The sequence below is a fragment of the Salvelinus fontinalis genome, chromosome 19 (assembly GCF_029448725.1).
Source record: "Salvelinus fontinalis isolate EN_2023a chromosome 19, ASM2944872v1, whole genome shotgun sequence".
NCBI lineage: Eukaryota > Metazoa > Chordata > Actinopteri > Salmoniformes > Salmonidae > Salvelinus > Salvelinus fontinalis.
The window spans coordinates 50,591,307-50,609,673 of NC_074683.1; the positions used below are offsets into that span (position 1 = coordinate 50,591,307).

Below are 18,367 nucleotides of genomic sequence, written 5' to 3' on the forward strand. Positions count from 1 at the left end.
AGCATGCTAACCCGAACACTAGCGTACTAACCCGAACACTAGCATACTAACCCGAACACTAGCGTACTAACCCGAACACTAGCGTGCTAACCCGAACACTAGTGTGCTGTCTTGATTATTTTCCTTTCAATAAACTATTGTAGATGCGTAAAATGGCCGATGAAGTATAGCTTGACTCGGCTCAGTTTAGCTTGGCTTAGTATTGTGAAAGAGGCTATAGGACTTCCCTCTGTTGATCTGTGTTCCCCTTGCTGACTAACTGACTGACTGGCTAACTGACTAACTGACTGGCTAACTGACTGACTGGTTGGCTGACTTGCTGACTGACTGACTGGTTGGCTGACTTGCTGACTGACTGACTGACTGACTGACTGGTTGGCTGACTGACTCACTGACTGACTGACTGGTTGGCTGACTGACTCACTGACTGACTGACTAACTGGCTGGTTGGCTGACTAACTGACTGGCTAACTGACTGACTGGCTCGTTGGCTGACTGACTGGTTAGTTGACTTGCTGACTGACTGACTGGTTGGCTGACTTGCTGACTGACTGATTGGTTGGCTGACTTGCTGACTGACTGATTGGTTGGCTGACTTGCTGACTGACTGACTGGCTGACTTGCTGACTGACTGACTGGTTGGCTGACTTGCTGACTGACTGACTGGCTGACTGGCTAACTGACTGACTGACTGGCTAACTAACTGACTGACTGACTGGTTGGCTGACTTTCTGACTGACTGATTGGTTGGCTGACTTGCTGACTGACTAACTGACTGACTGGCTAACTAACTGACTGACTGATTGGTTGGCTGACTTGCTGACTGACTGATTGGTTGACCTACTTGCTGGCTGACTGCCCGTGTTCTTCCTCTCCCAGGCCCTCCTCTCAGCCCATGACATGGTGGCCCAGAGGGACTATGAGCCAGTCCTCCCTCCGCTCCCTGAGGACCTGCCGGAGGACGAGGAGGCCATGCGGATCGTCTGTCTGGTCAAGAACAAACAACCTCTGGTAAACATGTCGACTAGAACTCGACAATCCCACAACACAATGCTGTTACACTCACACACTGCTGTATTTTATTTATATTCACCTTTATTTAACCAGGTATTTATATATTATATATATAACCCTTTATTTAACCAGGTATTTATATATTATATATATAACCCTTTATTTAACCAGGTATTTATATATTATATATATAACCCTAACCCTTTATATAACCAGGTATTTATATATTATATATATAACCCTTTATTTAACCAGGTATTTATATATTATATATATAACCCTTTATTTAACCAGGTATTTATATATTATATATATAACCCTTTATTTAACCAGGTATTTATATATTATATATATAACCCTTTATTTAACCAGGTATTTATATATTATATATATAAGCCTTTATTTAACCAGGTATTTATATATTATATATATGACCCTTTATTTAACCAGGTATTTATATATTATATATATAACCCTTTATTTAACCAGGTATTTATATATTATATATATAACCCTTTATTTAACCAGGTATTTATATATTATATATATAACCCTTTATTTAACCAGGTATTTATATATTATATATATAACCCTAACCCTTTATTTAACCAGGTAGGCTAGTTGAGAAAAAGTTCTCATTTACAACTGCGACGTGGCCAAGATAAAGCAAAGCAGTTCGACACAAACAACAACACAGAGTTACACATGTAATAAACAAACGTACAGTCAATAACACAATAGAGAAAAAAAGAAAGTCTATATACAGTGTGTGTAAATGGCGTTAGGAGGTTAGGCAATAAATATGCCATAGTAACAGAGTAATTACAATTTAGCAGATTAAACTGGAGTGATAGATGAGCAGATGATGATGAGCAGATGATGGTGTGTAAGTAGTGATACTGGTGTGCAAAAGAGCAGAAAAGTAAATAAAAACAATATGGGGATGAGGTAGGTAGATTGGGTGGGCTATTTACAGATGGACTGTGTACAGCTGCAGCGATCGGTTAGCTGCTCAGATAGCTGATGTTTAAAGTTAGTGAGGGAAATGTAAGTCTCCAGCTTCAGTGATTTTTGCATTTCGTTCCAGTCAGTGTGTGTGCAAATGGCATGATGAGGTAAGGCAATAAATAGGCAATAAACTCTGTTACTGATGACGGCTCACAGTAGCTATAGGCACATTATCACGGGGAATACCCTGTGGCGTAAGTATCATGAACATGCAAAACAGTAATCTCTATTTATACCGTCTGTTAGTCACTCTGAAGACAAATCAGATGCTATAACCCGTAATGAACTGTAGTGGCTGCTTCTCTCTCTCTCTCGTAGCTCCCCTAAAGACTTCTGTCTCATCCCTGGGGCTGTTAACTTGTTGACTGGGGTCCTCGTCCTAATGTAACCTCAGACTCTATCTCTACTTATAAGAACGGTGGACGAGGTAGTGCCAGCGGAAGGTTTCTCCGTAGTCGTTGGGACAGCCTGCGGCGCATCACCCTCGAGAGACTCGTCCATGGGAGGAGAGCGTGGTCAGGGGAGTACTTAGCCGTGTCAGGGGGCCACAGGGACAGTTATACCTCTGCTGACCTGCTGGCCCCCCTGCTCCCTGGTCAGTCCCGGCCCCTCGCCCGCTTCGAGTCCGTCGGGTCGCGACACCTCCCTCGCCAAGACTCCGTAGGCAGCTGCAAGCTGTGTCGCCAGACAGAAGATCTCTGGGAGAGAGGCCTGAACCACTCTGCTCCCTCTGTCTGCGGCCCTGTACACACAGACGGTAGGAAGACAGAGGGGACACAGGAAGCAACTACAATACGTGTTAGTGTATTGTATTGCTTCAGATTTTCATCGTGTCACTTTCATTACTTTTTTTATCACTTTCTTTCCAGGAAGTATTTTTAAGTACGTGTGATTCGTCCTCATCATCACTGTGCCTAGTTACTTCTTTCTGCTGAGTTGGATCTTCTTAATGATCATAAATGTTTCTGCTTTCTTTCTCTTCCATCTTCTCCTCTAACCTCTGACCTCTAACCTCTAACCTCTACGACTGTCTTCCTCATCCACCTGTGGAGATAAAACATCGCCTGAGGACAAACAGAACGGAGACAACAGGAATTACGACCTAGGAAAGGGGCACTATGCCTACCCTCCTCCCTCTCACTGGAAGGGCCCCGTGCCAACCATCACTAAGTCCCCTGTCCGTCACTCCGCTTTGGGGGGCCACCCCTGTAAGACCCCAACTCCTGGTAGTAGTAGTAGTGGTGGCCCCCGGGCTCGGACGGCTCCCTCTAGCCCCATGACCAGGCGTCGGAGATGGCTAGGCTCCCAGAACGGAGCTAGCAGGGACCCCTCTCTGGATACGAACAAGCAGCCCAGCCTGGACGAGCTGAAGAGTACGGTCCAGGCTGTAGCCAGCAGCATAGAGAACAGCAGTAGTGATGTGCGTGACCTGAGCCAGAAGATGGTGTCCGCCACACAGTTGATGTCAGATAGCGTGGATGAGAATGCGCTAGCTCTCAACCTGCTAGTGGAGGTGGTCGATAAACTGCAGGGACTCATTATTGAATCCAAGTCTCACGACACACCTCCATCGCCTCCTCCTCGACCCATACTCTTCCCTTCACCTCCCTCTCCTCCACCTCCTCCTCGACCCATACTCTACCCTTTACCTCCCTCTCCACCGCCTCCTCCTCGACCCATACTCTACCCTTTACCTCCCTCTCCTCCACCACCTCCTCGACCCATACTCTTCCCTTCACCTCCCTCTCCTCCACCACCTCCTCGACCCATACTCTTCCCTTCACCTCCCTCTCCTCCACCTCCTCCTCGACCCATACTCTACCCTTTACCTCCCTCTCCACCGCCTCCTCCTCGACCCATACTCTTCCCTTCACCTCCCTCTCCTCCACCACCTCCTACACCTCAGCCTATACTCTTCCCTTTACCTCCCTCTCCTCCACCTCCTCCTCGACCCATACTCTTCCCTTCACCTCCCTCTCCTCCACCTCCTACACCTCAGCCTATACTCTTCCCTTCACCTCCCTCTCCTTCTCCTCCTCCACCACCTCCTCCTCGTCCTCGAGTCAAACTCTTCCCATCTCCTCCCCCTAGCCACTTTTTCTCCTCCTCCTCCTCCTCTTCCTCCTCCTCATCCTCCATCTGTGCCTATATGGATAGTCACCTCTCACCTCCAAGTTCCAGGAAGTCTTCCTCAGTCTTGGGTCAGAACGGCAGCAGTAAGAGGAGGGTGACCATCAGTGGTCCTCTTCAGAGACCTGGTAACGGACAGGACCACCTCTCCAACGGGTTTTCTGGTTCAGGTTCTAGAACACCGGAGAGTTCTAGAGCAGAGGAGGACCAGAACACCACAGGATGTTTTTCCACTAAGAAGAAGAAGAAGAAGAAGTAACTCTCCTGGTCCCCGCTCCTCCTTCATTTGCTCTGCTGTCTTCAACAACGAACATAACCGCGAAAGGTAAATAGACTGAATTCAGTTGACGGGGTTAACATCCCTAGTATTCTGCCTCCTGTATTTGGACTGTTAACCTCCTGTGATCTCAGTCAAAGGTACAGCGGTACATTCCTTCAGTCCAGTGTATAACTTACTTACTATCTCTCTTTTAATCTTGTCTACTGGTTATTGGTTACTCTGTCTGACCATTCTGGCATCTCTTCATTCTCAAAAATTCGATTCAACTTTCCATCACCATCACCATCATCATCATCATCATCATCATCACCACCATCATCATCATCATCTGCCTCCTTTGCCCTGCTGTTTCATATCATTAATTTCCTCCTGATCACATCTGTTCCTACCTGTATCACCAGCTCCATCAGCTTGACAGGGCATGTTTTGTTGATCGTCATCGTGTCCATCGCCATCGTGTCCATCGTCATCGCTTTCCTCTTTTCCCGTTTTCCCATGAACCAGAACGTGTCTTGTGTCATGACGCTGGCCTGGGGGTAGATTTATGACAGTCATAAATACCTCTCCCACCCTTTTTTCCTCTCTCTACCCTACTGATGTGACTATTGAAAATCCCTTGGTTAACATAGAGATTCTAGGGAAATCAGAAGGTGGGGGGAAATTAACCATATTTTGGTAATCCGACCAGTTGAACATATGCGTTGGTACTTAATGAATATGATGTCAGTTCGGTTGTCATCTGAGACATTATGACTGATGACAGGACGACATAAACTGTATCTGGGAAAGTCTACACATTATAGTTATCAGATTCATATGGAATTGTTGTGCAATTTAAATGTTAAAATATAAAATTATTTGTGATGGGATGAAATGTGATTTTAGCTTCTAAAATGTGAGATGTGGGTTTTCATGAGTGAATTAGGCCCGACTCAGTGGCCCGCCCACGTGAAGAGACGTTGGTTATAAACTATGAAACACACCCTCCTCTCCCTTCCTATATAAAGCCTTGACGACAATATAACTTCCTGTTCCGGGTACATTAGGATGACGATCCGATGTCAGAAGGGTTCAGATAATAACTACAGAACGAAGCCAACCTCAGCGTGAGCTTTGGTTGCGAATGGTATGAACTTTGAACTCTTATTCGCTACAGAAGTGATACCTCCTAGACGTTAAGTTAGCAACAGCAGCTGTAAACGTGGGCTAGGAAAGAACAGGCAGAGTATCCCGTCTACCACACAACGACGTTACTACAACGTACCCAATTTACCACCAGAGACATTCTTCCGAGGACAGGAAGATCTCTGTTGGCCAACATGACCAGCATCTATGACCAACCTACCGAAGCGCAGCTCAGAGTAAATATTTATTGCATTTTCCTTTTCCAAATGGGCGGTAATTTAGAATGCATAAGATTCTGTATTTACGATAGAGTAGCTGCCTACGGCCCGATAGAGACATCGCTTCTCCCTTTGTTCTTCAGTCTCCCGCTCTTTCACTCAAACCCAATCCCCTTTTCTTTGTGTAACCAGCTGTCATATCTGTTCCGTCCGCTAGGGACATTTTCCTTTACGACATAATTTGTAATCAAGGTATGATTCATTCTGTGTATATGTAATTCTGTGTGATTAGTTAGGTATTTAGTAAATAAATAATTAACCCCAATTTTGTATTGCTGATTCAACTTGTTAGCCAGGATTCATGAAGATAACCAAGAATTTACAACTTTCTGATGAGACTGAAATAAGGTGACGATTAATATTGACTGCTATTGATGTAAAATATTACTAGGTCTTTAAGAGTTTATTCAGAAGATAACAGCTCTATAAATATTGTTTTGTGGTGCCCCGACTTTCTAGTTAATTACATTTACATGATTAGCTCAATCATGTAATATTAATTACAGAGAAAGGATTTTATAGAATAGCATGTCATATCACTTAATCCGGCATAGCCAAAGACACGACACTAGTCTCCATTCACACAGAACACTTCAATTAGGGATTTTAACTTTTATGTCAAAGAAATGCATGTGATCACTTTTTTAATCTTGTACCCACCAGGGAGCCACGATAAAGAGGGACGAGGAAACAGGAGAGATATTCATAGCCCGGGTGATACACGGAGGCCTTGCAGATCGCAGTGGTGAGTCTGTCTGACTGGGTTCATTCACACTATTGACCTTTTCTTCTCAAATGTATTTACCTAGCCTTGACTTCCACCTAGCCTTGACTTCCACCTAGCCTCGACTTCCACCTAGACATGACTTCCACCTAGCCTTGACTTCCACCTAGCCTCGACTTCCACCTAGCCTCGACTTCCACCTAGCCTCGACTTCCACCTAGCCTCGACTTCCACCTAGCCTCGACTTCCACCTAGCCTCGACTTCCACCTAGCCTCGACTTCCACCTAGCCTCGACTTCCACCTAGCCTCGACTTCCACCTAGCCTCGACTTCCACCTAGCCTCGACTTCCACCTAGCCTCGACTTCCACCTAGCCTCGACGTCTACCTAGCCTCGACTTCCACCTAGCCTCGACTTCCACCTAGCCTCGACTTCCACCTAGCCTCGACTTCCACCTAGCCTCGACTTCCACCTAGCCATGATTTCCACCTAGCCTTGACTTCCACCTAGCCTCGACTTCCACCTAGCCTCGACTTCCACCTAGCCATCATTTCCACCTAGCCTTGACTTCCACCTAGCCTCGACTTCCACCTAGCCTCGACTTCCACCTAGCCTCGACTTCCACCTAGCCTCGACTTCCACCTAGCCTCGACTTCCACCTAGCCTCGACTTCCACCTAGCCTCGACTTCCACCTAGCCTCGATCCACCTAGCCTCGATCCACCTAGCCTCGACTTCCACCTAGCCTCGACTTCCACCTAGCCTCGACTTCCACCTAGCCTCGACTTCCACCTAGCCATGATTTCCACCTAGCCTTGACTTCCACCTAGCCTTGACTTCCACCTAGCCTCGACTTCCACCTAGCCTCGACTTCCACCTAGCCTCGACTTCCACCTAGCCTCGACTTCCACCTAGCCTCGACGTCCACCTAGCCTCGACGTCCACCTAGCCTTGACTTCCACCTAGCCTTGTGTGCTTTTTTTGTGGCTAATATAGAAACAATTGCCTGACTTGAGAGACTAGCATTTACCTGTACAGTCATGATTATCTCTATAAAACCTCTTAGCGACTTGCTGCTACCTGAGTCTGCAAGATCAAGTTGTGGATCCGAGGTTTCCTTACCAGAAAGTGTGTTTGTTGTGCAGGCCTTCTGCATGCAGGGGATCTGCTGGTGGAGGTGAATGGGAACCCTGTAGAAGGACTGGACCCAGAACAGGTCATACAGATACTGGTAAGTTATTCTTCTCTCTCTCTCTGTCTCTGTCTCTCTGTCTCTCTGTGTCTCTCTGTCTCTGTCTCTCTCTCTCTCTGTGTCTCTGTGTCTCTGTGTCTCTGTCTCGTTATTGTTCTGTTTTAAACTCATCCCTCTAGGTCCAATCTCAAGGCACAATTTTGTTCAAAGTGATTCCAAACACCCCACAATCAACTAAGAGCCAACAGCCAGCCTTGGTGAGGTCACCATAATAATCTCTCAAGAATCCAGCTAGTTTCCTAATAGCATGTGTGTTGTTTGTTTACTCATGTCCCTCCTCTCTGCTCCAACTTCTTCTTCTGCTTCTTCTTTGTCTTCTTCTTCTTCTTATGCTGCTTCTTCTTTTTCTGCTGCTTCTTCTTCTTCTGCTTCGTCATCTTCTTCTTATTTTTTTGCTGCTTTGTCTTCGTCTGCTGCTTCTTCTTTTTTTTCTTTTTTTGCTGCTTCGTCTTCGTCTGCTGCTTCGTCTTCGTCTGCTGCTTCGTCTTCGTCTGCTGCTTCGTCTTCGTCTGCTGCTTCGTCTTCGTCTGCTGCTTCTTCTTCTTTTTCTGCTTCTTCTTCTTCTTCTTCTTCTTCTTCTTCTTCTTCTTCTTCTTCTCTCTCCTCAGCTGTATGTGCGGGCCATGGCAGACTACTGCCCCCTGCAGGACCCAGCTATCCCCTGTCCTGACGCTGGCATGGTCTTCAGTAGAGGAGACCTGCTGGAGATAGTTGACCAGACAGACATCCACTGGTGGCAGGCTAGGAAGCTGCCCAGTGCCTCAGCCTGCGCCGGCCTCATCCCCTCCACCAGTCTGCTCAAGAGGTGGGGGGTGACAGACAGATAGACAGACAGACATAAACACCACAGCCTTCACAAGAGGTGGGACACCACCTGAGATCAATTCCATTTCAATTCAGTCAATCAGTTTACTTCCTGAAAATTGAATTGACCCCAAACCTGGAAGACTCCTAAGTTAAATAGTAGCCAGGCCAACATAACACAGTTACAGCGTTCAATGTAAATTGTTGGTCCCATTTTTCATGTGCAAAAATAAAAATATCACAGTAATGGTCTATATGCACAAAAAGCTTATTTTTCTAAAATGTAGTGATCACATTACATCCCTGTTAGTGAGCATTTCTCCTCTCCCAAGATAACCCATACACCTGACAGGTGTGATATATCAAGAAGCTGATTAAAGAGCAGGATCATTACACAGGTGCACCTTGTGCTGGGGGACAATAAAAGGCCACTAAAATGTGCAATTTTGTCACACAACACAATGCCACAGATTATTTTATTTTTTTGACAGTTTGAACTGAACCCAGGTCAGTGTGCTCATCCTGGTCAGTTCCCATGGAAACCTCTGAGGTGCCGTCCTGCTCCAGATGGTCACCTGGTGTCCATTCTTTATTGAACACACGACATTCAGAGTCCTCTTTTCGCTTTTTTCCCCTCGCTATCATTAAGCTTCAGTCATAGGATTTTTCATGTCGATGTTTTCGGGCATGTACTGTGAGCGTAGATTCGAATTGAGAGCGTGAGCACAGTGACTGTCTGGATGTAGGCCTTATACCAGCAGCTACTAGGTTACCACGCCATCTTTCAGAGCATTGGAAGAAGTCATTTTCAGGCCATTAAAACCCAACTCGGATATAATGACATTTATATATATAACAGCCCGATTTACATGAAAATGTAGGTTACCTTGGCTACGCAGACAATCGATCTGAGATCGACTTAAGTTTCCGGGATTTGTTGTTGTTGTTGTTGTTGTTGATTTAACCCCCTGGCCTCTCTGGTCTCCATTGTGCAGCAAACAGAGGGAGACGTGGTGGTCACAGCCTTTCCAGGCCCACACCTGCATCAAACCCTGTGAGTAACAGCACTAGACTGTCTGTACACCTATAGTATCACCTATACACTCTGTTTTAATGCCCACAAGTCGAGCTGTATTTATTAAGGATCCCCATTAGTTCCTACCAAGGCAGCAGCTACTCTTCCTGCATGTATTATGGATCCCCATTAGTTTCTGCCAAGGCAATGGCTACTCTTCCTGTGGTTTATTATGGATACCCATTAGTTCCTGCCAAGACAGCAGCTACTCTTCCTGGGGTTTATTATGGATACCCATTAGTTCCTGTCAAGGCAGCAGCTACTCTTCCTGGGGTTTATTATGGATCCCCATTAGTTCCTGCCAAGGCAGCAGCTACTCTTCCTGGGGTTTATTATGGATCCCCATTAGTTCATGCCAAGGCAGCAGCTACTCTTCCTGGGGTTTATTATGGATCCCCATTAGTTCCTGCCAAGGCAACAGCTACTCTTCCTGGGGTCCAGCAACATTAAGGCAGTTATATACAATTTAAAATATTACATGACAATACATTTTATAACACATTAAGTGTGTTCCCTCATTCCACTACTCTACTACCACATATCTACAATAAAACACCCACGTGTCCATGTGTAGAGTATGTGTGTTAGTATGTGTATGTACCTGTGTGTCTCTTCAAAGTCCCCGCTGTCCCATAAGGTGCATTTTTATCTGTTTTCAATCAAATGTTACGGCTTTCCTCTACTTTGAGCCATGAGAGATTCACATATTCTTCATGTTAGCTCTCCGTGTATATTTAAGGGCCAGCCGTGCTGCCCTGTTGCCCTGTTCTGAGCCAATTGTAAATTTCCTAAGTCACTCTTTGTTTGTAACTGACCACACGACTGGACAGAAGTCCAGGTGTGAGAAAACTAGGGCCTGTAGGACCTGCCTTGTTGATAGTGTTGTTAAGAAGGTAGAAACTAGGGCCTGTAGGACCTGCCTTGTTGATAGTGTTGTTAAGAAGGTAGAAACTAGGGCCTGTAGGACCTGCCTTGTTGATAGTGTTGTTAAGAAGGCAGAGTAATGCTTTATTATGGACAGTCTTCTCCCCATCTTAGCTACTGTTGCATCAACATGTTTTGACCATGACAGTTTACAATCCAGGGTAACTCCAAGCAGATTAGTCACCTCAACTTGCTCAATTTCCACATTTATTCATTACAATATTTAGTTGAGGTTTTGAGATTAGTGAATGATTCCTCCCAAATACAGTGCTATTCGTGTTTTAAAATATTTAGGACTACCCATTCTGAAACTGACTCCAGCTCTTTGTTAAGTGTCACAGTGATTTTCAGTCGCTGTAGTAGCTGACGTGTATAGTGTTGAGTCATTCGCATACATAGACACACTGTCATTAGTAAAACATTGAAAAAAGTAAGGGGCCTAGAGCGCTGCCCTGGGGAATGCCCGATTAAATTAAAGAACACCCTAGTTGTTCTGTTAGACAGTTAACCCTCAAACCACAATATAGCAGGGGATAACAGATACGTTTTTCCATCAGCAGACTATGATTGATAATGTCAAAAGCTGCACTGAAGTCTAACAAAACATTCCCCACTTTTTATCATAAATTTCTCTCAGCCAATCATCAGTCATTTGTGTAAGTGCCGTGCATGTTGACTGTCCTTCCCTGTAGGCGTGCTGAAAGTCTGTTGTCCATTTGTTTACTTTAAAATAGCATTGTATCTAGTCAAACATAATTTCTTCCAAAAGTTTACTAAGGGTTGGTTGGTAACAGGTCAACGTTCACAAAGCCGCAAGGCCAGATGGATTACCAGGACGTATACTCAAAGCATGCACAAACCCACCCGCAAGTGTCTTCCCTGACATTTTCAATTTCTCCCTGACCGAGTCTGTAATACTTACATGCTTCAAACAGCACCATAGTCCCTGTGGCCAAGAAAGTGAAGATAACCTGCCTAGGACTAAAGGCTAGAGGCTGGTCATGGCTCACATCAACACCATTATCCCAGAAACCCTAGACCCACTCCAATTCACATACCGCACCAACAGATCCACAGATAATGCAACCTCAATCGCACTCCACACCACCCTTTCCCACCTGGACAAAAGGAACACCTACTGTACACTACCAGTCAAAAGTTTTAGAACACCTGCTCATTCAAGGGTTTTTCTTTATTTTTACTATTTTCTACATTGTAGAATAATAGTGAAGATAGTGAAACTATGAAATAACACATATGGAGTCATGTAGTAACCAAAAAAGTGTTAAACAAATCAAAAAAATATTTTATATTTGAGATTCTTTTGAGCTATTAAACAACGGTATTGTCTCCACTGTGAAGTCTGAAAATGCCATAACGAGCTCACGCTCATTTTGTGTTGCCAAAGGAAAAGCGCCTTGGTATATTTTGCCCTTTCTCATATTCAGAGATTTCTCAGCCAAAAGAAAGAGAGACACTCTCTCACGACGTAAGTCCCGTCCTTAACGAATTCTCGCGTGATTTCAACACTTCCCTTTGTGTCACGTGAAAGAAGCAATCCCCTGTGTAAATTCACTGTTAAGACTATTGTTGATGTAAATGTTAGAGATAACTACTGATACAGTTAATTCAAGGGATCTCTCTATGTCAAAACCCTTAATGGTGCCCCCTCTTTCAGTTCATTTGGAAAGGATAAACAAAATGAATTAAATAAATCAGATACATTTCATTATTCAAGTCATTGTTTAGTAAATTATCTTGACTATCCATCCAGCCAAAGTCACAACACTCTTATAGTATGATTTATAGATAAGATGCATAGAGCTTCTGTAAAAGAAGGACCACAAAGCTTCACCTCACGTTGCGTGTTTGGTGTTTCAGTCCAAATGTCTTATGAGTTCTGTTTCCTTTGTCTTCTCTGCTGACCCTAAGTGAGCATGGCTGGTAATGGTACGTACAATATATAAACGTATACTTTTTGTTGGGGGGCGGGGATCTTGGACATTGATCGAGACAGTAGCAGGATCTCTGTTTGACCTTCTGTTTTCTCTTCCAGAGGACGACGTTAAGACCAACAATGGGAATGGTGCCATAGCAGGTAACCACGTCATCCTTATTCTATTTCATATCACTCTTATAATAATCTGTTGTGTACTAACTACTATTGCTACGTAATAACAGGCAGTGAATTAACACACTTTTTTAAAATCTGTCTTTCTATAGACGAAGAAGATTTTGAATCTGGTAGGTAAGTCTTTGTAGAGTCATGTTTTTTGATAGATTTTTTTTTCAATATAGGGTGTAATAATAGAGACTAATAACAGAGACTGTTACTCATGAGGTTTTCTTCTCTTTATTTTCCACCGTTGTGATATTCTAGAGGACCTCAGAGAAGGTCAATATACCAATTCATATTTCTTGCTGTGAATCGTTTTGTCAACTTACCATTTGACTGTTTACTGTAGTAGTTATGTACCTGTATTCTCTTGGTTTGGAGAGTATAAAATAATATTATAATGAATTTTCAGAAGAGGACAATACAGTGCCTTCATAAAGTATTCACGCCCCTTGACTTTTTCCACATTTTGTTGTGTTACAGCCTGAATTTAAAATTGATTATATGTAGATTTTTTGGTCAATAGCCTACACACAATACCCCATAATGTCAAAGTGGAATAATTTTTTTAGATTTTCTTTGAAAGGCACTAAAGTATAACTGCAAAAAAATGTGGCAAAGTAATTAACTTTGTGTTATGTTTGGAGGAAATACAATACAACACTTTACTGAGTACCGCTCTCCATATTTTCAAGCATAGTGGTGGCCGCATCATGTTATGGGTATGCTTGTCATCGTTAAGGACTGGGGAGTTTTTCAGGATAAAAACAAAACAGAATGGAGCTGAGCACAGGCAAAATCCTAGAGGAAAACCTGGTTCAGTCTGCTTTCCACCAGACACTGGGAGATGAATTCAACTTTCAGCAGGACAATAACATTAAACTCAAGGCCAAATCTACACTGGCGATTAATTCACCTTTCAGCAGGACAATAACCTAAAACACAAGGCCAAATCTACACATTAAATACCTATAGAGTTACAGATTTGACTTAAATCTACTTGAAAATCTGTTGCAAGACCTGAAAATAGTTATCTAATAATGATCAACAACCAATTTGAGTTTGAAGAATTTGGAAAAGAATCATGTGCAAATGTTGCACAATCCAGGTGTGGAAAGCTCTTAGAGACTTACCCAGAAAGACTCAAAGCTCTTAGAGACTTACCCAGAAACACTCACAGCTCTTAGAGACTTACCCAGAAAGACTCTCAGCTCTTAGAGACTTACCCAGAAAGACTCACAGCTCTTAGAGACTCACCCAGAAAGACTCAAAGCTCTTAGAGAATTACCCAGAAGACTCACAGCTCTTAGAGACTCACCCAGAAAGACTCACAGCTCTTAGAGACTTACCCAGGAAGACTCACAGCTCTTAGAGACTTACCCAGAAAGACTCACAGCTCTTAGAGACTTACCCAGAAAGACTCACAGCTCTTAGACACTCACCCAGAAAGACTCAAAGCTCTTAGAGACTTACCCAGAAAGACTCACAGCTCTTAGAGACTTACCCAGAAAGACTCACACCTGTAATCGCTGCCAAAGGTGCTAAAAATATTTAACTCAGCGGTGTGAATCCTTATGCAAATTATATATTTCTGTATTTCATTTTCAATAAATGTGTAAAAAAATTCTAAAAACATGTTTTCACTTTGTCATTATGGGGTATTGTGGGTAGATGAGTGAGAATTAAAACATATATTTATTCAATTTTGAATTCAGGCTGTAACACAACAAAATGTGGAATAAGTCACGGGGTATGAATACTTTCTGAAGGCACAGAGCAGCTCACAGATTACTGCACCTGTACATAGCCCATCTATAATTTTGCCCAAACAACTACCGCTTCCCCTACTGTATTTATTTATTTATTTTGCTCCTTTGCACCCCATTATTTCTATCTCTACTTTGCACATTCTTCCACTGCAAATCTACCATTCCAGTGTTTTACTTGCTATATTGTATTTATTTCGCCACCATGGCCTTTTATTGCCTTTACCTCCCTTATCTCACCTCCTTTGCTCACATTGTATATAGACTTATTTTTCTACTGTATTATTGACTGTATGTTTGTTTTACTCCATGTGTAACTATGTGTTGTTGTATGTGTCGAACTGCTTTGCTTTATCTTGGCCAGGCCGCAATTGTAAATGAGAACTTGTTCTCAACTTGCCTACCTGGTTAAATAAATAAAATAAAATGAATATAATAATATCGTAATGAATTTTCCCAGTGTATTCCGAAGAGGCGGAAGAAGGAACACATACCATGAATGGCATCTACATCCGTAAGCTGGTTTTTTGATTGACACTTTTATTAATCAATCATTCTTCTTTTTTTTGTAAGGTAACGATGCTCCCACCATATATTTACAGCTTTGTTGTTGTTGATGACGATGATGTTAATTTCGTAGTCGTTTATGTTGTTGTTGATGACGATGATGTTAATCTCGTAGTCGTTTATGTTGTTGTTGATGACGATGATGTTAATCTCGTAGTCGTTTATGTTGTTGTTGACGATGATGTTAATCTCGTAGTCGTTTATGTTGTTGTTGACGATGATGTTAATCTCGTAGTCGTTTATGTTGTTGTTGACGATGATGTTAATCTCGTAGTCGTTTATGTTGTTGTTGTTGACGATGATGTTAATCTCGTAGTCGTTTATGTTGTTGTTGATGACGATGATGTTAATCTCGTAGTCGTTTATGTTGTTGTTGACGATGATGTTAATCTCGTAGTCGTTTATGTTGTTGTTGACGATGATGTTAATCTCGTAGTCGTTTATGTTGTTGTTGACGATGATGTTAATCTCGTAGTCGTTTATGTTGTTGTTGACGATGAAGTTAATCTTGTAGTCGTTTATGCTGTTGTTGATGACGATGATGTTAATCTCGTAGTCGTTTATGTTGTTGTTGACGATGATGTTAATCTCGTAGTCGTTTATGTTGTTGTTGACGATGATGTTAATCTCGTAGTCGTTTATGTTGTTGTTGTTGACGATGATGTTAATTTCGTAGTCGTTTATGTTGTTGTTGATGACGATGATGTTAATCTCGTAGTCGTTTATGTTGTTGTTGACGATGATGTTAATCTCGTAGTCGTTTATGTTGTTGTTGACGATGATGTTAATCTCGTAGTCATTTATGTTGTTGTTGTTGTTGATGATGTTAATCTCGTAGTCGTTTATGTTGTTGTTGTTGACGATGATGTTAATTTTGTAGTCGTTTATGTCGTTGTTGACGATGACGTTAATCTCGTAGTCGTTTATGTTGTTGTTGTTGTTGATGATGTTAATCTCGTAGTCGTTTATGTTGTTGTTGTTGACGATGATGTTAATCTCGTAGTCGTTTATGTTGTTGTTGACGATGATGTTAATCTCGTAGTCGTTTATGTTGTTGTTGACGATGATGTTAATCTCGTAGTCGTTTATGTCGTTGTTGACGATGACGTTAATCTCGTAGTCGTTTATGTCGTTGTTGACGATGACGTTAATCTCGTAGTCGTTTATGTCGTTGTTGACGATGACGTTAATCTCGTAGTCGTTTATGTTGTTGTTGACGATGATGTTAATCTCGTAGTCGTTTATGTTGTTGTTGACGATGATGTTAATCTCGTAGTCGTTTATGTTGTTGTTGACGATGACGTTAATCCCGTAGTCGTTTATGTCGTTGTTGACGATGACGTTAATCTCGTAGTCGTTTATGTTGTTGTTGACGATGACGTTAATCTCGTAGTCGTTTATGTCGTTGTTGACGATGATGTTAATCTCGTAGTCGTTTATGTTGTTGTTGACGATGATGTTAATCTCGTAGTCGTTTATGTTGTTGTTGACGATGATGTTAATCTCGTAGTCGTTTATGTCGTTGTTGACGTTGTTTCCAGCGGGATTCCGGCGTAGCTTCCGTCTGTGGCGGAGGATGACCCAGTCCTGCTCCTGTTCTCCCAGCACCCAGGCTCTGTCCAGCCCCTACGAAGAGGTGGTCAGCTACCAGAGACGACCTGACGACCCGCACAGACTGATCATCCTCGTAGGTGAGGAGCTCACCGCTTATATATTGTTTATATTCTGTATCAGAAGATAATGATGATGATAAATGATTTGTTATTGTCCATTGTCACGGGGAAAACAGAAATGACTGTTCCTAAACCCTCTGAAACAGTCTTACACACACAGCTTATAGGTTGGGGTATGACATCTACTGTAGTGTGTAGTGGTGTAGGACTGACACAGTGTGTGTTTACAGGTCCTTCTGGTGTAGGACTGACACAGTGTGTGTTTACAGGTCCTTCTGGTGTAGGACGGACACAGTGTGTTTTCTACAGGTCCTTCTGGTGTAGGACGGACACAGTGTGTGTGTTTACAGGTCCTTCTGGTGTAGGACAGACCACAGTGTGTGTTTACAGGTCCTTCTGGTGTAGGACTGACACAGTGTGTGTTTACAGGTCCTTCTGGTGTAGGACTGACACAGTGTGTGTTTACAGGTCCTTCTGGTGTAGGACGGACACAGTGTGTTTTCTACAGGTCCTTCTGGTGTAGGACGGACACAGTGTGTGTGTTTACAGGTCCTTCTGGTGTAGGACTGACCACAGTGTGTGTGTTTACAGGTCCTTCTGGTGTAGGACGGACCACAGTGTGTGTTTACAGGTCCTTCTGGTGTAGGACTGACCACAGTGTGTGTGTTTACAGGTCCTTCTGGTGTAGGACGGACCACAGTGTGTGTTTACAGGTCCTTCTGGTGTAGGACGGACCACAGTGTGTGTTTACAGGTCCTTCTGGTGTAGGACTGACCACAGTGTGTGTGTTTACAGGTCCTTCTGGTGTAGGACTGACACAGTGTGTGTTTACAGGTCCTTCTGGTGTAGGACTGACACAGTGTGTGTCTACAGGTCCTTCTGGTGTAGGACTGACACAGTGTGTGTTTACAGGTCCTTCTGGTGTAGGACTGACACAGTGTGTGTGTTTACAGGTCCTTCTGGTGTAGGACTGACACAGTGTGTGTGTTTACAGGTCCTTCTGGTGTAGGACAGACCACAGTGTGTGTTTACAGGTCCTTCTGGTGTAGGACTGACCACAGTGTGTGTGTTTACAGGTCCTTCTGGTGTAGGACAGACCACAGTGTGTGTGTTTACAGGTCCTTCTGGTGTAGGACGGACACAGTGTGTGTGTTTACAGGTCCTTCTGGTGTAGGACAGACCACAGTGTGTTTACAGGTCCTTCTGGTGTAGGACTGACACAGTGTGTGTGTTTACAGGTCCTTCTGGTGTAGGACTGACACAGTGTGTGTTTACAGGTCCTTCTGGTGTAGGACTGACCACAGTGTGTGTGTTTACAGGTCCTTCTGGTGTAGGACTGACACAGTGTGTGTTTACAGGTCCTTCTGGTGTAGGACGGACCACAGTGTGTGTTTACAGGTCCTTCTGGTGTAGGACTGACACAGTGTGTGTTTACAGGTCCTTCTGGTGTAGGACTGACACAGTGTGTGTTTACAGGTCCTTCTGGTGTAGGACTGACCACAGTGTGTGTGTTTACAGGTCCTTCTGGTGTAGGACTGACCACAGTGTGTGTGTTTACAGGTCCTTCTGGTGTAGGACTGACACAGTGTGTGTTTACAGGTCCTTCTGGTGTAGGACTGACCACAGTGTGTG

At 43.5% G+C, this 18,367-nt stretch overlaps 1 protein-coding gene across 1 annotated transcript in view; it reads left to right on the plus strand.

The window, feature by feature from the left end:
• The window catches only part of mpp4a (MAGUK p55 scaffold protein 4a), a 52,027-nt gene that overhangs the window by 12,077 nt on the left and 21,583 nt on the right, over nt 1-18,367 (plus strand). Inside the window, exons 5-16 of the mRNA XM_055871912.1 lie at nt 880-1,011; nt 6,499-6,580; nt 7,704-7,789; nt 7,930-8,007; nt 8,419-8,615; nt 9,610-9,668; nt 12,546-12,563; nt 12,670-12,711; nt 12,837-12,857; nt 12,994-13,008; nt 14,956-15,009; nt 16,604-16,753. Coding sequence (XP_055727887.1) covers nt 880-1,011; nt 6,499-6,580; nt 7,704-7,789; nt 7,930-8,007; nt 8,419-8,615; nt 9,610-9,668; nt 12,546-12,563; nt 12,670-12,711; nt 12,837-12,857; nt 12,994-13,008; nt 14,956-15,009; nt 16,604-16,753 — 934 coding nt within the window. The remainder of the gene's footprint in view (nt 1-879; nt 1,012-6,498; nt 6,581-7,703; nt 7,790-7,929; nt 8,008-8,418; nt 8,616-9,609; nt 9,669-12,545; nt 12,564-12,669; nt 12,712-12,836; nt 12,858-12,993; nt 13,009-14,955; nt 15,010-16,603; nt 16,754-18,367) is intronic.